The 23,651-nt window shown below is 37.9% G+C and overlaps 1 protein-coding gene across 1 annotated transcript; it reads left to right on the top strand.

Annotated features, from left to right (window-relative positions):
* The first annotated feature begins 512 nt into the window (after positions 1 to 512).
* Positions 513 to 23,521, top strand: LOC104101823 (exosome complex exonuclease RRP44 homolog A). The gene is made up of 24 exons (XM_009609346.4): positions 513 to 735; positions 854 to 994; positions 1,092 to 1,249; positions 2,070 to 2,125; positions 4,276 to 4,398; positions 4,613 to 4,743; positions 4,845 to 5,085; positions 7,773 to 7,917; positions 9,237 to 9,477; positions 9,743 to 9,899; positions 10,037 to 10,105; positions 10,536 to 10,661; positions 10,815 to 10,867; positions 11,649 to 11,755; positions 14,978 to 15,032; positions 15,142 to 15,241; positions 19,238 to 19,349; positions 19,842 to 19,962; positions 21,665 to 21,724; positions 21,813 to 21,918; positions 22,007 to 22,102; positions 22,780 to 22,861; positions 22,963 to 23,028; positions 23,137 to 23,521. Exons 1-24 carry the CDS (start codon positions 682 to 684, stop codon positions 23,330 to 23,332), a joined length of 2,796 nt encoding a protein of 931 aa, XP_009607641.1. The 5' UTR covers positions 513 to 681; the 3' UTR covers positions 23,333 to 23,521.
* Positions 23,522 to 23,651: the final 130 nt, after the last annotated feature.

The following is a 23,651-nucleotide window of genomic DNA, read 5'->3' on the forward strand; positions in this document are numbered from 1 at the left end:
ATAAAATCTGGATAATTTTGACAATAGATCATTGAGATATACCTTACCAAAAATGGAATTCAACCTTGAGATTAGAAACTTCGTGCCGATAACGTGTTATAAAATATAGCTCAAAATAATAATATAGAACAAGAAAAAATAAGTTAAGAGATATAGTGAGAAAGAGATGAGAGATTCTTATTTCTTCTTCAATTGTGTTTATTTTTCTATCTATTACAAGGCCTTTATATAGGCATGAAAAGTGAAGAAAAATATGTCATTGAATATGTCATTAAGCATAGAAATATATCATTGAATATGACATTAAACATTTGAGAAATCATGAAGGAATAGTAGACATCTATCAATTTTTATTATAACAATAATTTAATAATAAATATAATAAAATTTAAATAACAATTTAAAATAATAAATATAAATATTATATTTAAATTTAAAGTGATAGCAATACAAAAGATTCTTCACAAAAGGCGGCCAGAGCCTCCAAATCCGCTTTAAGGAGAAAGCCTAAATTCACGATATTTAAAAGAGAGCCGCTTCTTCTTCTTCTTCTTACAAGCAGCCTCTTTCTATTATCGAACAAAAAGCAACAGCGGTTCAGTCCTAGAAACCAAAGAACGAGAAAACCCATAAACCCCAATACCCAAAAAAACAGCGAAGAAGAATCATAGCAACTGTAAAATGCTGAAGAGCAAAGCATTCACACGCCAAACAAGACAAGGCAGAATACTGAAGGTCTGCACTCCTCATTCCCATACCGTTCTCATTCATAATTGCGGAGAAGAATCATAGCAACTGTATTTGTTCTTTTTCCCGTTTAGGGTTTTAATTTGGATTCCTATTTGGATTTCAGGAAGTTAGGGAACACTATTTACGAGACGATATTTACTGCGGAGCTCCATTTTGCGACAAAGGTTGTGACAAGTCATCTGCCCGCTTAATCGCCTCTCCCTCCACTATTCTTGTTCTTGACACCAACGTTGTTCTCAACCAGGTATTGCACATATAGTTTGATAACATGCCGCATATTTCGTGTCAACTTAAATTTTTTATTGGATTTATTGTTTGATATTATTGGATTTGTGTGTTAGATTGATTTGCTGGAGAATCCCGCTATTGACAATGTGGTAGTGTTATCCGTGGTATTGGCGGAGGTCAAGAACAAGAATATTGCCGTTTATAACAGACTCAGGGCTCTTTGTAGCAATTCTTTAAGGAACTTCTTTGTCTTTTCTAATGAATATCACAAGTATGTTCCTTTTTTCTTCTTCTGTTACCGTAGTTATGTTGCTATCAATTTCACTTGCCTTTTGATCAAAAGCTGGCCTCTTTTATTCTCTTACAAAACCACTGCCTATGGCGAAATACTTATTTGTGTTGTTTAATGATTGTCTCGTTCTCAATAATGCTTTTTTCCTTGTGCTTAGCAAAATTCCAATTGCAGCATTCTGGGAAGAGGGCAGAGGTGCAAGAACTATAGGCTTTGAGTGCTAGGGTAATATTTGTCATTTGATCCGCTTGTACCTCACGGGTCATTTTCTTTTTGGCATAAAGGGAATAGATTATTGAATTTTAAAAAGACAACGAGAAAAAGAGGTAGGATAAGAAGGTATACTGTTTATCACATCGGGCATGAAAACATTAGTTGCTTTATTGGTCCCTTTAGTTGTATGTCCATGACTAGCTCTCAATGAAAAAGTGTAGCACTATTTCAGACTATTTTAAAAATCTGTCATCTTTTCCGCGTAAAGAGTTGCATAAAATCAGAAGGCAGATGCAAGTCAAGTAGGCAAACTCCATTTGCCCACTCGTCCTGATGTTAGCTCTCCCTCTTGCAGCTTTGCTGATTGCTACATATGGCATTTTTTGGATAAGTAGAATAGCGTCTACTGCTATAATTAGGGATTTTCATGGCTGACCTTGAGCTATCAAAAAAAAAAACCCACCTGGGTGTTCCTTTTGACCGATCCACTTACATGATCCATAACATTACTAGATATCTATAGCTACTGGTTACAGCCAAGGCTAAAATCTGATGAAAAATATTCCTTCATTTGCACATTGTTCAGGGATACTTATGTGGAGGCCATGGCTGGTGAAAGCCCGAATGATCGGAATGATAGAGGTTTGTCTTTTCAACTTTGTATAGCTGCAATTAAAGTTGTATTTCATTGTTTTTCTTGAACATTTTGTGCCATGCATTTCTGCATTATCCTTCCACTGGCTGTCTGGGCCCTTCCATCCTAATTTCTCTAAATCCTATAGTTATGCTTATGTTAAGCAAATTAAAGGTCATACTTACATTGCATGTTTATTAAGTGCATAAAGGTCCATGTTAAAAGAAGTGCATTAAAGGCCACACTTATGTGTTTGATCAGTAAGGAACAAATAGCTGTACATTTTTACTTGCATGTTTGAGGAGAACTGGGCTAGTCAGTAGCCTATGTACAAGGGGCTATGCTCCTGTTATATAGTACACACTATTTTAAATATTCATACTGCAATTATTAGTTTCTGTTTCAGTTCCAACTAGTCTGGAAGACCCCATTGCACTATAATCTAGTTACTTAGGGGTCATTTGGATCGAGTACTATATAGGGACTGTAGTACGGAGATTAATTATCACTGAATTATTTTAGTTCAGATGCATTTCTTATTGGACATTTGGTTCATTGTATTAAAGTTGGATATGCTATATATAATGTAAAATGTGTTTGCTACTTTATCCAAAAAAAGGAAGTAGAATGTGTTTGTTTTCAATTGAATAAGATTTTGTCTACAATTATATCCCTAGTTTGAACAGCAGTGTAGTGTCTCTGATTCAGAAACTAAACTTTACAAAAGAAAGCTTTGCTCCTGCGGTTCCTGTCTGATATTTTCCATTAAAAAAATGGAGTTTAGATGTATTGAAGTTGTATCTGGACTTTTTTCAAATGAGAGGAGCTAACTGGATATTTTGCATTATCAATGGCAATACAAAGTGAGGAATAGAATGCTTGACTTCATTGCTTTTCAGTTTCTAAATGTGATGCTATATCTAGGGCTATAAAGATACTAAATTTGGGGAAAATCAATCACTAGAAAAGTGAAGGTATCTCCTTGCCTATTTCTCTCACAGACCCACGCTAAAGATGTCTTGGGTTCTGAGATGCACTGAGGAGCGAAGCACTTCGTTCTTCAGGTTTTCTTTCTGTGGAGATCTGGCCGATGACAGAATAAGAACCTCTGAATTAACATGAAGGGTAATTTTGGGTCCTTTTGATGTTTATCCAAGTATAATAATACAAGTATTTTTGTTCCACCTTATATCCGGTGTAAAATAATAGAGAGATTATCATACAGTGATATTTTTCCTGCTACCCCAAACCAAAAACCAAAGGACCCTTAGTTTTTCTAGAAATACTGGAACTTAGAATTTTGTGATTTAAAGCTGACATTGACTGAAAAGGTATGGCAGTAAAACTGAGATGATGTTAGATTGTATGTGTAGCTTCTCTACAGTCTACACATCTTGTTATGCAGGTCTCAATTCGTCTCTTCTTTTTTCTCGCTCGTAATTTATTGATTTAGTTTCTTTAATTAAGTCTATTATTGTTTTTAGTATCTTTAATAGATCCATTACACCAATAAGTCTAGAAGACAAACCCACTGTAAAAGTTTGGTGGTGACTGGCCATTCTTGTTCATGGTGGTCGAGAGAGTCCTCTTCATGCCACTTAGGTCAAGAGTTCAAGCCTGGTACGCTGCCACACAATTTTTTTTTTTTTGGTGGTGGTGTTGAAGGATGTGGGTACTGTAATCATGTCCTCCCGGGAAAATATTCAGTCTATCATAATCCTAATTAGGTTGGTAATTTGTCTCTTATGCATTGGTCTTAAAATTAATATGGTCCTTTATCATCCTGCCCTCTACCGGAGTATCTCACCCTAATTTTCTGTTTTGTGTGTCTCCGTATTTTTGATATGTTGATGATGTAGTAAGATCTCTTGAAAAAATGAAACAAAGTTCTATTTTTTTCTCTAGTAAAGCTTCAAATCTCTTCAAGTTTGATTATCTGAGTGCAAAACTCTATATAAGTCGAGCCATATTAAGTTTCATAGACAAGGAGCAGAGCGGGAAATGTTAACATGATTTGGGAAAGTATAATCGAGAACCTTGGTCGTCTGTCTCTAATGGGTCTTCACATTATGGCTTCTACCTATTCTTAATGAAGTTGAATGCTTTTGTTTGTAAGCACCAGTAGATTGACAAACTTTGGCACTTTTTGGTGGTTCAGCTATTAGGGTCGCAGCTAAATGGTATCATGATCATCTTGGAAGCGCAGTAAGTGTCTTGCTAATTACGAATGATAGAGAAAACAAGAAGAAGGCAATTGATGAGGGTATTTCTGCAGAGACAGGTAGAGCTTGCTTGTAGTTGTTTGATGTCAATCATTCAGTAGTGTTATACTGTGGCTGTATTGATTTAAACACTGAGAGGCTTCTGTTAGTGTTCGTGAAAGTTCTCATTGGTCGTTACTGTGTACAGAGTTTTCTCGAGTTACCTGTTGCACTTGCTTAGTCAGTTAAATTCATCTTCAGGAGTCTTTACTGACTTACTTCCATTGATCTCAGTTGAGTGTTATGTAAAGTCGCTTGGTCAGGCGGAATTGCTTGACCTAATAGTTCAGCCTCCTTCTGAAGAAGTTAGTATGGAGGATGTTGAGGATTTGAGGCCTTCAAAGCGAAAAGTCATTTACAATGAGGTATTTTTAACTGCTTAGTAAAATTTCTTTAAACTATTTTGTTGGTGCTGTTTTTAAGGCTATGACCTCCTAAACTTGTCTGTTATTCATGCTTTCTGTAGCATAAACCCATGTCAGAAATTACTTCGGGTTTGCTTCGAGGACTTTTCCACCAGGGGAAACTTCGTGTTAACCGTTTTAATCCATTTGAAGCATATGTTGGTAGTGAAAGCATCGGTGATGAGATAATTATATACGGGCGTGCAAATATGAATAGGGCTTTTGATGGTGATATAGTGGCGGTTGAGCTTTTGCCTCAAGAGCAGTGGCAGGAGGAGAAGTCTTTGGCATTAGCTGATGAAGGTTCGTCCACTTTCTTTCTTTCTTTCTTGTTTTCTTTAATGGACATGACATACTTATATCGAAGTATGCAAAGATATACCCTCCATTAACTGTCTGGGTCAATCATGTCCTTGCCGTTACAAAAGTGGTCTACATGCCCTAATTGACTAACGCAAAACGGTTGAATCGAACTAATTAGTACTTAATTGCCTTGTCTCCAACACTTGGCTTGAATCCAACCCTTTTATTACCTCTTTACCACCCCTTAACTTTTTACCCATCTTCTATTCAACCTCCCAATCCTCCACCTTCCAACATTACCATCGCCGTCAAGAGTAAAAATACTTTCAAGATGTGTATCTTGACCTTCCTCTTTTTCCTTTCACCAGATCACCCTTCGGGTGAAATTACACATGACCTTCCTTTCTTTTTCTTATTACTCTCTCTTGTCCACTTTATATGCAATAAGGCTGTGAAGATTTTGTCTTCTGTGGAAGATGAACCAAACATATGCAATAAGGCTGTGAAGATTTTGTCTTCTGTGGAAGATGAACCAAACATGTTTTTTTGAGCTGGAAAAACTGTAGCTTGGCGTGGCAGCTCATGTGGGCCTATGAGATTTAGGAAAAAATTCATTTTGGTGCTTCTTCTCTGTCTCATAAGCCTACTTAATGCTTGCTGCATGACGGATTTCAAAGCTTTTTGGTTTTTATCTGAGAAAAGGTTAATATGAGCTACCCATTACGGTGATTTTTTGGTTTTTGTCTGCAAAAAACTGTAGCTTGGCATGGCATGACAGCTCAGGTGGCTTATGAGATTTTGGAAAAAAATCATTTTTGCTGCTTCTTCTCTGTCTCATAAGCCTAATTAATGCTTGCAGCCATGACAGATTTCAAAGTTTTTTGGTTTTTGTCTGGGAAAAGGTTAATATGAGCTACCCCATTATGGTGATTTTTTGGTTTTTATCTGAAAAAACTGTAGCTTGGCGTGGTAGCTCAGGTGGGGTCTGTGAGATTTTGGAAAAATTCCATTTTTGGTGTTTCTTCTGTCTCATAAGACTAACTTATGCTTGCAGCCATGACAGATTTCAAATTTTTTGGTCTGTCTGAGAAAAGGATGATATGTGCCTGCCCCATTATGTTGATATTTTGTTTTCTTTGTCTGAAAAAACTGTAGCTTGGCGTGGCAGCTTAGGTGAGTCTATGAGATTTTGGAAAAATTCCATATTTGGTGTTTCTTCTGTGTCTCATAAGGCTAACTAATGTTTGCAGCCATGACGAATTTCAAAGTCTTTTGTTTTTTGTCTGGGAAAATACTAATATTAGCATACCCCATTATGGTGATTTTTTGTTTTTTTTTTGGTCTGAAAAACTGTAACTTGATGTGGCAGCTCTGGTGGGTCTATGAGATTTTAGAACAAAATCCATTTTTGGTGTTTTTCCTCTGATTCATAAGGCTAACTGATGGTTGCAGCCATGACGGATTTCAAAGCTTTTTGGTTTTTGTCTTAGAAAAGGCTAATATGAGCCTAATTTTTTATCTTTTTGTCTGAAAAAATTGTAGCTTGGCGTGGTAGCTCAGGCATGTCTATGAGAATTTGGAAAAAGTTCCATTTTTGTTGTTTCTTCTTTGTCTCATAAGGCTACTTAATGCTTGTAGCCATGACGGGTTTCAAAGCTTTTTGGTTTTTGTCTGAGACAAGGTTAATATGAGCTACCCCATAACGGTGATTTTTTGGTTTTTGTCTGAAAAAAATTGTAGCTTGGCTCAGGTGGGTCTATGAGATTTTGAAAAAAATGTCATTTGGTATTTCTTCTGTATGCTATCAGCCATGACAGATTTCGAAGTTTTTGGTTTTTGTCTGAGTAAAGGGTAATATGTGCCTACCCCGTTATGTTGATATTTTGATTTTTTGTCTGAAAAAACTGTAGCTTGGCATGGCAGCTCAGGTGAGTCTGAGATTTTGGAAAAAATTCTGTTTTTGGTGTTTCTTTCCTGTCTCATAAGGCTAACTAATGCTTGCAGCCATGATGGATTTCAAAGCTTTTTGGGTTTTGTCTGAGAAAAGGCTAATATGAGCCTACCCCATTATGGTGATTTTTTAGTTTTTGTCTGAAAAAACTGTAGCTTGGCATGGCAGCTCAGGTGGGTCTATAAGATTTTGGAAAAAATTCCATTTTTGGTGTTTCTTCTCCTGCAGCCACGACGGGTTTCAAAGTTTTTTGGTTTGTCTGAGATTTTTAATGCTTGCAGCCATGACGGATTTCAAAGCTTTTTAGTTTTTGTTGAACCAAAACTAATGATACTAAGTTATTCACTTTCTATGATACGAAGGAAAAATTCAGTACTCCTTGCTTACTATTTATGGAATTACATTTCTATTTCAGGACGTTTGACCCACTTCTAATTGTTATTACTTAAACAGATTTTACAAAATTCAAAAACTTGAGTCATTCCATATTATTTTTACTGTAATAGTTTATCTTAAACTTACTCCTCCGGGAACTACTTTAATATTTTTTTCTACTATGAATGAATTATTCAATTCAAATTAATGTCTTATAAATTCCATGCAAAACGAAATAATGATTTTGAACTTGTCCCTCTTCTCCTGCATGTTTGTCCGTCACGATTGTCCCTGCTTGCTTTCATTATGGTGCAAAAACTTTCTGTTCATGTAAATCTCATAGCTATTTTGTATCCTGAAGATGAAGAAGAAGATGTTCATTTAGCTCCAAATAGCGCTGATGATGCTCCTAGAGTTTTGAATCAAGGGCAAACTGCATCCGAGGAAATGAAACCTTCTCGCCCAACTGGACGTGTTGTTGGGATCATAAAGCGGAACTGGCACTCGTAAGTTATTGTTGAATTATATGCTGGCGTTAGATAGTCATGAGGAGAACTCTTAGATAAAATTTTTTTGGTCCTTGAAGTTCTTCTGATAATTCAGTGGGGTTTTAGAGTAATTTTGAAGGATCTCTTTTCCCAATTTTTATTTTTCTAAAAGCACCTAAAAGGATATTTTCAAATGTCCATGCATTATACAATCACGTTTTCAGAAAATCTAAAAAGACATTTTCAAGAAGCTGGCACATAAGTTTTAGATACTTTCAAAAACAATTGTCCTATGCTGGTTCTTGCCTGAATCAGCAAATAAGTTGTCGAAAATTTTAAGGTGAGATATCCTATCACCTTTAGAATACAGTATCTCTTCTCTTATTAAAAAAGACTGTATCCTTTTTATAATTAGAAAAAGGATATCCACTTGGTTCCTCCAAATAGGTCGCCACCTAGCAGCATGGTCAAGTTCATTTGATTTAAGGAACCTTTACCATGATGTCCATGTTTGGGACTTGATATTTGTCCTTGGTTATATTGTTTAATGGTTTATTCTTCATTTTTCAAATTGTTAGTCTTTTGAGTTCTTTTCTTTCCCCGAAATGGAGAAAATGTTTGGAAATATGTTCCATGCTCTTCATTTTCTAGGTCTAAAGCATGTAAATTCTTTGATTGTAGTAGTGAGACTTGTACTTTGCTTGCTATGGTTCTATGTTAAAGTATTCACATCTGGCCTAAAATTTTAAGGTAAGAGGTAGAGTAACTTTGGATCATTATAAATTCCACTATCCAGATGTTCAGCCCTAGGCATTTCAAATGTGTGATATTTTGTCTCCTTTTATGGTCTTGGATTTAGCTCTTGAGCTAGCTTTTGAGGTTTGAGTTAGGTCCAAGATCCATTTTCCATACATGGTATTAGAGCCTCTTTGATTTTGGTAGCAACTTACATAGCTTATGCTACCGGCAGGCGGCTTACACCATCTGGCGCCTCTACTCTCTCCACGACTGATCAAGGCATTACTCCTGTCTCCCAGGACAGTTCAGATGCCGTTTCTTTCACTGGGGCCTTTTCAGGCGTCACTCATCTCTCTAGTGACTGTTTCTTACCTCTTGTGGTATCTTTGAGATTGAGTGATGCCCAAGGCTCAATTTTCGTAACTGTTTGCAAAGTAGCAGGGGATTGGAAAATTCTGCCCCTTCAATTAATCCTGCAAAAGTTCTATGGCCTCTGGACTCTATGCACTGTCACTGAACTCGTACTAAATCGCTTTATCTAGTTCCACTATTAACAAAGTCTTCATTTATCTGGTATATAATTTATTTCATCCCTGCAGTTACTGTGGATCCTTGGAGCCAATGCCTATGCCAGGAGGTAATGGTGGTCTTGCCCATGCCTTATTTGTATCCAAAGACCGCAGAATCCCTAAGATACGGATACAAACTCGTCAATTGGGAAATTTGCTGGATAAACGGATTATTGTTGCGGTTGATTCATGGGATCGTTTGTCCCGATATCCAACCGGTCACTATGTCAGGACAATTGGAGAAATAGGTGACAGGGATACTGAAACAGAGGTATGTGGTAAAGTGTCATTCGTTCTCTTTAAAATTTAAACTGATGATCCCTCTCTACCTTTCTGTCATGTACTTTTGAGACTGTTTGTAGTTTCTCTGTTGTGGTTTTTTGTTGAAAACCTTCAAGTAATTGCTAAGGGTGTTGTTGTCCTTTGCTTGTAGCTACCTTTATATTATCTTACATGCTTAAACTATTGGGATTTTATTTATTTGTTGATGCTGATAAATAATAGTCACGACTAAATTTGTTCTGTAATCACTTTAGGTGGTATTAATAGAGAATGATATAGATGCCAGACCATTTTCTGTTCAAGTGTTGGCATGCTTGCCACCGTTACCTTGGTCTGTGTCTTCTCAAGATTTGACAAATCCTATTAGACAGGATTTGCGTCATCTGCGTGTATGTAGTGTGGACCCTCCTGGTATGTTCCCAAATTTAACTGTGGTTTACGTCTTCCATTTAACTGCAGTGCCCGCATTTAGTTTATGTCAGCATAGATGAGATACTTCCTGCATGCGATACCAATCTTAGACAGGATTCTGCTTTTCTGTGATGCAGGATGCAGAGATATTGATGATGCATTGCATTGTATGCCTCTTCCAAATGGAAATTTTGAAGTGGGAGTTCGTATCCATGTTTAATTTCGAGATCTTTTGGCTAGAATTTGCAGAACTTAACACTGATTTCTTTTGCTAATTTTTTCTTCAAGAGACAGTGAGCTCCTTGAGGAGAAGGGGTGTGAGGAATGTTTTGGGCATGTGAGGCTGTTCGAATTACTCTTTGGTTTATTAGACTTGTTAGGTGGCGGAAATATTGTGTGTGCAATCAGTTAATGATGAGTATATAATTGTATGCCGTCTCTTATTTTCTTTGATGCTTCTGACTCCCCAAATCTTCCTGTGCGCCAGGTACGCTGGTTGTGCGCTTTTTCACCCACTAAAACTGTTCTCTTTCTTTTCTTTCATTACCTTCGGTTCTCCACAATTTTTTTGAAATATAATGTCTACATCATGGAAATCATGGAAAAGGTTTGGTTGTAGCCTTTAATACATATCAGATATTGCTGATGTTACTAATTTTGTTCATCCTGGAACTCCACTCGATGATGAGGCTTCACAAAGGGGCACTTCTGTATATCTCGTAGAGCGTCGAATCGACATGCTTCCAAAACCTCTTACAGAAGGTAATTTTACTTCTATGGCACTAGCCTGAATGGTTTTTGCTTGTCACATGGCTCGGATATGTAATTCGTGCCGATTTGTGTATCAAAAATATCTACTTTATGGTTATGCATGGCTTTTTCCAATTAATCTTATGTTTTTTCTTTGCTTGGCAGATATTTGTTCACTTCGTGCTGATGTTGAAAGACTAGCTTTCTCAGTTATCTGGGTATGTGATTTTTTAAATTATATTTGCTAGAAGTGAGTTGATCCTCTCTCTTTCTATCCCCCTCTCTCTCCCTCCCTTCCTCCCTCCCTCCCTCCCCCGTCCCTCTCTCTCTCGCACACACACACACACACACACACGTATAGAGACGGTCTTCGTTTAGCTATCTGTTTCTCTATGTTATTTTTCTTCCTCTATATACCTACAGGTTCGTACAATGTTCCCCCAGTCTGAAATCAGTAGTTGTTTTTTGTTCTTTTACTAACATCCAGCTTATACGGACATAGTTAGTGGTCAATCTTCTAACTGCATGTTAATTATCATTCATTTTATGCTGCCATGCCAAAGGTAATGCAAAAATACCGAAAGTTGTCTTAGGCTGATATAAGTTCGAACTCAAAATTAGTTCCTTGTCCTGCCCCAACCAACTTGGGTGGTAACCCATAGATCAAGGTGTCTGGTTGAATTGGGTAAACTATTTGTCGGCCAAACATAAAATGATTTTTGCCTGATCCTTATGCATGTATGAGTTAACCGTCATGAATAATCCTTCCATGAAGCAGATATTTAGGCAAATTCTTGATGAAACACGTTGTAGCATTCTGCATTTTGCTCCTTAACTATACTGCCATACGACAGCGACTTCATCAGTCCCTGTCAGCTTTGTTTATTTGTATGCTTGTGTGTTTTTGCCCTCTTGCTGGTCATACTCTGATAATTTTCCCCATGACATAAGATCTATTCATCTTTATCGTAACCTAATGTACGGTTATTTGTCTTTCAGGAAATGACACCTGATGCTGAGATTATTTCTACTAGATACACTAAAAGCGTGATTAAATCTTGTGCAGCATTATCCTATGTCGAGGCTCAAGCGAGAATGGATGACAGGTGCTCCCATTTGATGTTTCTGTTTATGTTTTGTCTGCTTGGCTCTTTTCTGGTCATACTTTATCAGATTCTAAAGCATCATCTCCTCTCAAACATCTTGAACGAAACAGTCTCTTTGAGCACTAGCTAAATAGGTATGCCTATGGCCCATTAACCACTGTGTCTGTGCTCTATACGCTAGCTGGAGTCGCTCTTCACAACCTACTTTCTACGTATTGCTGTTTTATGCAAGCACTTTGTGGTTTTCAAACAATTCATGAATAGCCGCGGAGTGGTACGAAATATGAGCATATATATCATCGTATGCCTTCCTTTAAGCCTGGTGATTTGTTATGCCTTCCTTTATGTCTGGTGATTTGTATGTCATGGTTGGTCCACATGGGGATTATCTGTTGAAGGGTATTTCAGGACCTGGTTCAATCACTATGGCGAGTGTCCTGTTTTAATAAAGATTCTTTAATGCAAAAACAGCACGCTGGGTATGTTAAAAAGAAACTCAGTCTCCTTTATATAAATGTAAGGAACTGAGAAAGTCTAAAGAACTTTCTAAATCATATACATTTAATATGTTGCACCAAGAAGCCAAAACGTATAAACATTTGTATTTGAGCTTGTGCAAAAGATTTAGCCTTTATCCGCGAAGCACCTCTGATTCCTTTCCATCCATACCAACCAAAAGATGCATGTTGAATCGTGAACCGTACGTTCTTGTGTTCTTTGCAGTTTTTCATCTGGCCAGCTTAGTAGCATCTCTCGTGTTCTTTGGGAATTGACCAACTTAGTACATATGGGTTGAAAAGCATGTCGCGAACTCAAACTCTGGCGAGCTTTTTCCAGTCACCTTCGTTTTACTTGCTAAATGTTTGTCAAATCAGTTACCGTTCTACATTGAAAACCTGAAGTTGCTTTATGAAAAGTGAGCTGAAGTAGTTTTTGGTTAAGTCCACTATTAATGGTTCCACTAGTAATGGGTGGATGTCTCAAGTTCTTAACTGTCTGAAACTGGAGTCCTCTTGTTTCATCCCTCAATAAGTGGATTGGTGTTGATATTAGTCAGATTAATGTTGCCTTTTCCAGTCTACATTGTTTAGTTTTCCCTCAGAAAATAGGGAAATCTTATCCTTCAAGTTATGAGGCCTTCAGCAAGATCAAATTGGGAACCCAGTTTTCTGTCACTGAAAGTACAGATACTTAAACTGTTAAAAAAAAGTACAGAAATTTCAGATGTCTGATGTCTCACACATTCTTTTCTTTCTTTGTCGGTCTTCTGCCATCTCCCCTTTGCTCTGTCTGGTGTTCAATACTTCTCATGATTTTTCATCTTCCCATTTAAATATTTGAAAGGTACAGCAACAACAACAACAACAACCCAGTATAATCCCACTAGTGGGGTCTGGGGAGGGTAGTGTGTACGCAGACCTTACCCCTACCATGAGGTAGAGAGGCTGTTTCCAATAGACCCTCGGCATCCTTCCCTCCAAGAACTCCCCACCTTGCTCTTGGGGTGACTCGAACTCACAACCTCTTGGTTGGAAGTGGAGGTTGCTTACCATCAGAGCAACCACTGTTACACCAAGTGGAAAGGTAGATTTATCATTATTTGTTGACCATTTCTTGATAAACTAAAAGATTTCATTGATGTCACACCAAGTGGTGTTAGCTTTATGAAAGTGTTGTAGCATGTATTTGGACCTGCTAATATCTAACCATCTATACAGTGGGTACACCAATTTTGCACTAAAGATTCAAAAGAAACTTAAAGCTAACACATCAATTTTGCACTAAAGATTCAAAAGAAACTTAAAGCTAACACCACTGTTAAAAAAAAGTACAGAAATTTCAGATGTCTGATGTCTCACACATTCTTTTCTTTCTTTGTCGGTCTTCTGCCATCTTCCCTTTGCTCTGTCTGGTGTTCAATACTTCTCATGATTTTTCATCTTCCCATTTAAATATTTGAAAGGTAGATTTATCATTATTTGTTGACCGTTTCTTGATAAACTAAAAGATTTCATTAATGTCACACCAAGTGGTGTTAGCTTTATGAAAGTGTTGTAGCATGTATTTGGAGCCTGCCAATATCTAACCATCTATACAGTGGGTACACCAATTTTGCACTGAAGATTCAAAAGAAACAAAGAAAACTTTTGACCCTTGAATGCAGACTCTCACCTCCTTAAAACATTGTCGTACTTATTTGTCTTTTTAATTTTTTTTTTTATATATATATATATATATATATATATATTAATTTTTTTTTATAATAACAGCAAAATGCAAGAAGGCTAGGTTTTCCATATTTTTTTCCTTCGTACTTTTAAGTTGCTCAATCTTCAATTTTTCAGCATGCCATAGTACGTGTTAAGATTACACGTATTGGATACATGTTGGATGTTGAATACTGCAATCATCAATGACCTTGTCTTCCAGTCAAATTCACAATGTAATAAAAGTAGTTCGCATTATCCTTGTGTTTTTTGTAAGCGAAAAAAAAGGGCAGCCTGGTGCACTAAGCTCCCGCTAAGCGCAGAGTCCGTGGAAGGGCCGGACCACAAGGGTCTATTGTACGCAGCCTTACCCTGCATTTCTGCAAGAGGTTGTTTCCACGGCTTGAATCCGTGATCTCCTGGTCACATGACAACAACTTTACCAGTAAGCTAAGAATTATGCAATTCTTTCTTCTTAAGTTGTAAGCTTTCAGTTTGGTTCGCTGCATGCACACTAAGTGAAATATGCTACCTTCTCTGGAGCCATAGACTTCCATAACAATTTCCACTTTAAAATTAGGGTCTCCACCGCTGAGTAGCCGTATTGTAGTTGGATTTAAGTTGAGAAACATCTTTAGGATGCTCCTCTCCATATGTTATTGTATTCATTTCCAAGTAATTCCTGCAGTTGTCATACTTTTTTGACAAAATTCATTACAAGTAGTTGAATTGATGGCCCAACCAGGTGAACCACTCAACAACAACTACTATTATGCCTCAGTCCCAAACCAGTTGGGGTCGGCTATATGAATTACTTCTCCATTTAACCACTCAACCTGAGAAAATATAAACTTATGGGTTTGTTTCTAGTTCGACCTTAAACTATTCAGTGCTTACATGTCGATCTTCTGAAACTTTGAAAAGAATACATATTTATCTACTGCAGTGCTTTTGCTGTTTCCATCATTTTGTACATCCTAGTTCCTGTACTTACAAGTTCTATCTGTTATTCCAGTCGCTTGGTGGATCCAATAACTTCAGATTTACGAAATTTGAATGGGTTAGCCAAGGTGATGATCTCCTAATCTTTGTTCTCCTTTCTATAGTTACAACTTCTTAGCTTTGGACTTTCAGCTCTAGTAACAATATTAAAGCATTCTAATGAGACCAACCTTGCAGATAATGAGGCAAAGACGCATTGATAGGGGTGCACTGACACTTGCTTCAGCTGAAGTCAAATTTCAGATTGATACTGAAACTCATGACCCTCTTGATATAGGTATCATCCTATTCTTTTTTTAAATTCTCTTTTCCCTTTCTCTCTAGTTTCTTTTGGTAGCTTATTGAAATTAGATAAAGGTGCCCTACTATCTGCCGTTTGGAAAGTCCAGAAACTTTCTTACAGACTTTCTTTCAATTATATATTTGGCAGTGCTTAAGAATTAGTTTAGGGATCATTTGTTTCAGACTGGTGCAGGACTGTGACATTAAGATTTTCTTAGCTTTGAGCTCATAGAACATATGTCGTAGCAATGACAATACCCAATTCTGGCTTGTTTTGAACAGATGTTATCGAAGGCAGAAATGCATCTTTGTTTATCCTTTTTATTGTTGTTGTTCTTATTATCATTATTATATTATGATTATTATCATCATCATCATTATCATCATCATTATTAGGTATCAGGCGTGGGGATATGAATTGTCTTGAGGGAGAAACATGGGTTACCCTGAACTTTTTTTGAGGAACATGAAGGGTAGATGTGCAGTGGGATATAACGGATTGATTTCCATCTGCTGAGAGTATGAGACATGGGATCTGTCATCACCAGTTTGATGGCTGTTTCAGGAGAGTTCCAACAAGGAGATAAGCACATGTTGCCAGGGGCTTATTGCTCTTGCGGATGGAGATGTTGGTTGACTGTTCTTGACCTTATCCATTTGGAGTTTTACAATTCGCTAAGCTAATCAGCAGTAATGCATGCTAATTCTCATAGAGTAACTAGGGGTGACTGATTCTTTTTTGGAATGAAACTATGTGAGTTTGTAGCTTATTATAGTTCTCCAAATTCGCAACTTCTTGTTGTACTATTACTATTGTACCTCAAACTATTATGTAAAGCTATCTTCCATAGTCAGTAAGATGGAGGTTCATGAGCAGTATCCAAGGATATTGTCTTTGGCAGGGAATGTGAGACGAAGAAGATCAGCAAACGATGATCATCCTTTGGTCTTCCTTGATTATTCATATTTTTAGTTTGGGGGTCCTCTCTGTTTCTGATTTTGGGTTTGTTCTGGGTAAAGTGGTGGTGAAAGAATAAGAAAGTGAGAATAGGAGAAGGAAAGAGATCTATTGCTCACTTGATGATAAGATAGTACCAGACATACCTATTTTTAGCAAACTCAACCACATTAGACATATGATATTTGTCCAGTGTGCCTATACTCAAGAAGTGTAGCTATTAAACGCAAAATGCTGACTTGACCAGAAAAGTGTGCTCCACATTCGCGTAAACGAATGCCAAATACAATAACAGTTTCCTTTTTTTAAAAAGAAAAACTCTCATTTCTTCTACCCATTATTGCCACCACCTTTCCGCCGCTCTTCACCTTCGGTCTCTCCCTCATCTACATCTCTACCGGAAAACTTGGAGAAAATTTGAAGTTTCCGATATATAACCAAGTTATACACCAAGCAACAATTGGAGTTTTTTTCAGATCTTTCCATGCATATAGTACATTTATAATGTATAAGCTTTTCGTCATTGACCCATTTGCCCTTTGATTCTTTCGTACTTGTAGAGATTCTTTTCTGTGGAAAAACATTGCCCCAAAGCCCCAACAGTCTCACTTTTCACATTCTTGTCCCACTTTTCTTTGCACCCTTTTTTTTGGTGCTGTCTTGTCTTGATCAATATTGAATTGGGGCTTTTCGTAATGTTTTGTTTGTGTTTCTGAGTTGTGAAAGACTATGAAAAAGTTTTGAGTCTTTGGTCTTTGATTCTTTGGTGAAGTGGTGTCATATTGTAGGCGGTAGGGGTTTGATTTTCGGCGGCGAGTGGAGGGGGATTTGAGGTGGAAAAAGATGGAGAAGAAGAAGATGGGGGGGGGGGGCTCTCTCTTTTGGATGGGTGGGTAATATAGGATTTTACTTTTATTTTTTTAACTCCAAAAAACAAAAAAAATAGTAAGCCATGCTATGAAAGTCTAGGAGATGGTGGTGGAGCTGAGGTTGAGGATTATTGTGGATATTTCTGAAAATCAGTTTGGATTTATGCAGGACGTTCAACTATGAAAGCTATTCATCTTGTTAGGAGGTTGATGGAGCAGTATAGGGAGAGGAAGAGGGTTTACATATGGTGTTCATCGATTTAGAGAAGGCTTACGATAAAGTGCTAAGGGAGATTCTGTGGAGATGTTTGGAGGCTAGAGGTATTCCTGTTGCTTACATTAAGGCTATTAAGGACATGCATGTATGATGGAGTTAAGACTCGAATGAGGACCGTGGGAGGGACTCGGAACACTTTCCAGATATGATGGGGTTGCATCAGGGGTTTGCCTTCAGTCCATTTCTGTTTGCCTTGCCGATCAATGCGCTGACGCGCCACATACAAGGAGAGGTGCCGTGGTGCATGTTATTTGCAGATAACATTGTTCTGATTGGCTAGACGCGAGGCGGTGTTAACGAGAGGTTAGAGATTTGGAGGCAGACCCTGGAGTCTAAAGGTTTCAAGTTTAGCAGGACCAAAACAGATACTTGGAGTGCAAGTTCAGTGGGACGACTCAGGTTGTGGACGAAGAAGTGAGGCTTGATTCTCAAGTCATCCCTAGGGGGGAGAGTTTTAAATACCCTGGGTCAGTTATACAAGAGAATGAAAAGATCGACGAGGATGTTACACATCGTATTGGGGTGAGATGGATGAAATGGAGGCTCGCTTCAGGTGTTTTGTGTGATAAGAATATGCCACCTAAACTTAAAGGTAAGTTTTATAGAGCGGCGGTCAGATCGACTATGTTATATGTGGCATAGTGTTGGCCAGTCAAGAACTCCCATGTCCAAAAGATGAAGGTGGCTGAAATGAGTATGTTGAGATGGATATGCGGGCATACCAGGCTAGATAGAATTAGAAATAAAATTATTCGGGACAAGGTGGGCGTGTCCCCTGTGGAGGACAAGATGCGGGAGGCGAGACTTAGATGGTTCGGGCATGTGAAGAGGAGAGACACAGATTCACTGGTGAGGAGGTGTGAGAGGTTGGCCCTGGAGAGCCAAGGAGAGGTAGAGGTAGGCCGAAGAAGTATTGGGGAGAGGTGATTAGGCAAGATATGACGTTGCTCCAGCTCACTGAGGACATGCCCATGGATAGGAAGGTGTAGATGTTGAGAATAAAAGTAAAGGGTTAGGATAGATCGCCTAGCATTGTCCTTGTCTGTAACATTAGCTTTAGTACATGAGTTAGCGTTATTTATGTATTTTCATATTCCTTGATTTCTGTGATTACTTGTCGTTGCTTTCGTTTCGGCCTTCTGATTACAATACTCAGTTTTAGTTTTGTATCTTTGTATTTTTGCTTCGGTTTTCTAATTGGTGTGCTTGCTGCTACTCTTCCTTTTATCTTTCCTAAGCCGAGGGTCTTTCGGAAACAACCTCTCTGCCTTCTTGAAGGTAGGGGTAGGGTCTTCGTATATACTACCCTCCCCAGACCCCACTTGTGGGATTACACTGGGTCTGTTGTTGTTCTTGTAACTCAAAATTTGTTTTTTATAATTATTTTGGGCCAAATGCCGCATGTCATCATTTCATTCTTTCCTTTGCCACAACATCTGCGCGAGTTATAGGCATTATGTTTTTTGGTTAGATTGTAATTTTGTGTTTAATAGGTACACATTTGTTACAGTAGGAGTTTTTAATAGAAACACGAGCCCGTGTAAGTGTCAAAATGAAAGAATCGAACAAGGGGCTGTTTATGAGTTTGGCCTTCTTTGGCTAATGCACTTATACTGGTTGCCACTGTCGACTGTTGAGATCTAGTCATATCAGAGGAGAGTTTCGAACCTAAACATGCATTAGTTTGGGCTATTTACTGGTTAACTCGGCTAGTGCATGCACTTCTTTATGCATTCAAAGTTGGGAGAGTGAGACATGGTCTTTTATGTGCTTTCCACAATTTCATAGAAGAGTTCTGCTATTTTGCTGGGATTGCACATAACATTGTCATTTGTTTTACTATTTTGAGTTACTCGTGTAAAGCTAATCTTTAAATTGTATGTATAGGGATGTATCAGATTCGTGAAGCAAACCAAATGGTTGAGGAGTTTATGCTTGCTGCTAATGTTGCAGTTGCTGAAAAAATCCTGAAGCATTTTCCTCTCTGCTCTCTGCTAAGGTATGCTGCTATTGTTACTTAGAAGGAACATATCTGTTTGTTTAGTTTGAAGTTACATTCTTTTTTAGCACACGAAGGATGTGGAAAGAGAATCATACAACATAGCAGGTTGTGGATATGAGACGGGAAAATTTAGCCATCTTATACATCAGATGGCTATTCATAGTGGTCCTAAGATGGAGCACTAGAGACAGAGATTCTTGATTCCTGCCCAGAACTCTGGATTAATACAAGTGTTCTGAAAAATTTGGAGTTCATTTTATGTTAGACTTACTTCAATATAGCCTGGTCAAGCGAAGCTTGGCTTTCTAGTTAATTTATTTGCTATTATCTATCTTACTTAAACATAGTTTCAAGTATTCTGCAAAAACTTGTATTACATTTAATGCCAGAGTTTTATGACACTATGAAATTGCTATTGAAGCTTAACCTTTTGTACTTTAATTAAATTTGATAATCATCGAGGTTTTCATGATGCATTTTTATTTGCAGACGCCATCCTAGCCCAACCAAAGAAATGCTTGAGCCTCTTCTCCGCACAGCTGAAGCAGTTGGTCTTAGTTTGGATGTGACATCATCCAAAGCATTGGCTGACTCTCTGGATCGGGCCGTGGTGAGTTGTGGCTGTCATTGAACCTGATGTGCATAGTGAAATCTAAAAATTAAGCATGAAGTTTATTCCTACCACTATATTTCCAAAGGGGTTAGCAAATAAATCAAGTTGAATATCGCAGCTGTGTTCACAATCTGCATGTGGCAACTCATTTTTGGCTTGGCCCTGCTTGTCCATTGTTGAGCTGAGCTGAGCTGAACAAGCATCAAGCCTATTGGCTGTAGGGATGCTGGCCTAGACGAGAAATGAGTTCCATCCCTCTCCATACAAGCTCCTCAGAACCCTAACCTTTCATTTCTCTGCAGACAAGCTTCCTAGAACCTTAACTAATTTTTCCAATTGCTTTAATGGGTACGCACATGACCTCTTTCTTTGTCAGCCTCTCATTCCCTTTCACTTTGTATTAAAACCACTCATGAGGAAACAATTCACTATTTACTACTCTTATCTCCATTCAATTGATTGACGACAGAATGAACAACTAATTATACAAATGGCTTTTTCATAGACATTCACTTGTATTCCCATTATCTTCATCCAGTCTAAAAATTCAAACAAATACCAGTTTCCGAGACACTTTATCCTTATTATCACTAATGCTAGGTTATCAAGGGTCGTGAGGTATCAGAATTCAAAAAGTTCTTTTTTGGGTCAGCCAGTTTCGCTCATCAAATTCTCGTTTGGTGTCCCGCTATTAGGACACCACAATCAGTCCTTACCCTTCTATAACGAACAGAAGAAAATCAATACCTATTATTCGCTTCTCTCCAACCGTTCTTTTGAATCTTGATGCTGAATAGTCAGCTGTCTTGGGCTCTTGTCTCCTTGTGATGAGATCTATTTATTCTGCAGTACACCACTACTTCATTCATCTTCTATGACTTTAGTTTCATTGGCTCTCTCAACTCCCCAATACATATTTTAATAAGTGGAATATTTTCTTATTTGCAAGACGTGTTTTGTTGGCTTGGAAGAATAATGTTTGTTTGCAGATTTCAATGAATTGTCAGGTTAGAAATTATTAGGATTTTTATTTCAATTTCGGCTTCCCTTAATTGGTGCATAGGGCTTGTGGCAGATCAATTCTTGATGTTCGAGCTTTTGTGGCTTCATGTCAATCCTTAAGATTCTCCAATCAAGCTGAGGTCGAGTCATGGAATTTTAGTTTCAATCTATCTCGATCTTAACCTTAAATGGTTGAGGCTCGACTCGGGCTCGCTAGCTAGCATCCTAATTTTTACTGTTAAGACATTCAGTATAATTTCTTTTGTAAGGCAACATGCTCACTGTACTTTTGACCAAACGTAAGGTACTTAAATAGTGTGTTTAGCTCAAAAATGAAGGTAACTTGATGAAAAACTATTGGTTTTTCTTCAAAATAAAAGGGAAATGTATAAAAAAATAAAAAGAAAATGTTAAGAAAAACATGATTACCTTCCCTGATTCTTATTTTGGCTTGTTTGTTATTTGTTGGAGATTTGCATTTGTCCTTAACTAAAACACCCTTAATTATATTTTATAGAATTACATAGGTTAATTTGGCTCAACATTGATGGAAGTACTACTTTTGCTGAAAAAGTAGAAATCCATAGCCCAGAAACGTTGAATAGGAATGATGTTGCACTACTCAAAGTAGTTTAGGGACATCTAGTTTCATTGTGGTGTGGTGCGTTCATATGCTAACTTCTTATCTTCTCCTTAGGGTGATGATCCATACTTCAACAAGCTGATTCGGATTCTGACAACCAGATGCATGACACAGGTTCCTTCTTGGTTGATTTAACAACTCCCCTACTTTTGAAATATCAGGTAATTTCTGAGTTAATGTTGCTTTTGGTATGCATTTTCAGGCGGTTTACTTCTGTAGTGGAGACCTTAGTCCTCCGGAATATCTTCATTATGGTCTTGCCTCTCAACTTTATACTCATTTCACCTCGCCCATTAGAAGATATGCTGGTTAGTAAAAGTTAACCATCCATTTATCGTGACAGAGTTCAATGGATGTGATCAATCTTGAGCCTCTTGTTTTATCTTTGCCTTATAGATGTAATCGTTCATCGGTTGCTTGCTGCATCTTTGGGGATATATAAGCTTCCTGGTGTTTTCCAAGATAGACCCAAGCTAACTAGTATTTCTGACAGTAAGTACTGCTTTTCATTATGCTTGGTATTCGTTTTAAATGCATTCGACTTTTAGCGGATGGAGTAATATGAGCTTGCCTTTCTAGTTATGCTTGTTCTTGATCAAATGGGCCTTTGGTTGCAATCTGTTCAGAGGTAGATCATAGAAGTTTGGGTTCATGGTTTTATGCTTTTTCCTCCACCGAGTGAATAGTTGGGACTGAATGTGTCTGTTAGTTGAGGTTTTACTTAGCAATAGCTTGAGTACTTTTTGGCCCCCCAAGGCTTCGGTGTAGCGGTAAGTGTTTAACACATGATGTGTGGGTTAGGTGCACATCACGTGTGCGAATCCTGCTGCAAATAGAAGCTCGGTGGAGAAGGGTAGAGGGACGGGCCATTATCCACTGAGTTCCGAGTTGTGCGCCATGTCACTCGAGGATTATCGGTTATTGGAAGTACTTGAGTACTTTTGTTAAAGCCCGTCCGTTCAACGTAAATGATCTACTTGTGCAGTGTGTCAGCGTTCTAGTATTTATGCTATTGCTGAACCTTGGACATTAAAGGGTTTAAACTTATAATGACTAGTGAAAAGAAAAAGAAGAAGAAAAGGAGAGGTCTTCCTTATAGGGAAAACCAAACTCGTTCTCTAGTTTCACATTTTGTTTGGTTATGTTTGCTCATTCCTGTTCTGGAACAGATCTAAATTATCGGCATAGGAATGCTCAGATGGCCAGCAGAGCATCAGTGGAGCTCCATACCCTTATTTTCTTCAGGAAGCGGTATGAAGAGTCTCTTCTTGGTTCCTCTCCCCCTCCCATATGCTCGTTCTCGTTCTCGTTCTCATTCTCATTCTCATTTTTACTTGTCCATGCTTGTGCAGGCCGACAGATGCTGAGGCGAGAATTGTGAAAATAAGATCGAATGGCTTCATTGTCTTTGTGCCCAAGTACGGTACCCCTTGTGCAGTTCTATCTGCCATACTGCTTTAACTTAAAAGACTTCATTCGCATTAGCTGTTGGATACTCATGATTATTGTAAAAAAAACCTTTCCAGGTATGGTATTGAAGGGCCTGTTTACTTGACATCAAAAGGCGAAAATGCAGGGGAATGGTTAGCCGATGAGAAACAACAGAGAATACGAAAGGTTGATGGGAGTGTCTCTTATGGTGTGCTTGGAACAGTGAGGATTCACATGGAGGTTGTTGAGCCTCAGCCTAATCGGCCTAAACTCCAACTTACCCTTGTATGAGACCACAACTTTACCAAGAAAGTGGCGGTAACGGCTCCACCCCTAGGCCAATAGAGCTCTTGCTTAAAGTTATTTTTGTTAGATATTAAAATATGTAATTCAAAATGATTTTTACAGTGTTTTAATGATAAGGATGTTGTCAGCTTGTTACCAATCATATATCAATATAGTTCTTATTTTATACTACTATTTTTGGGGAAATTTTTGAGGCAATTATGGATGAAAGTGGTAGATAAGTCAAACTGCAATCACTTTATGCTTCTTTCCTCTTGTTCACTGAAACTGAATTGAATCAATATTTTTTGAAACCTTGACTTTG

This window comes from Nicotiana tomentosiformis, chromosome 2, assembly GCF_000390325.3.
Source record: "Nicotiana tomentosiformis chromosome 2, ASM39032v3, whole genome shotgun sequence".
Taxonomy (NCBI): domain Eukaryota; kingdom Viridiplantae; phylum Streptophyta; class Magnoliopsida; order Solanales; family Solanaceae; genus Nicotiana; species Nicotiana tomentosiformis.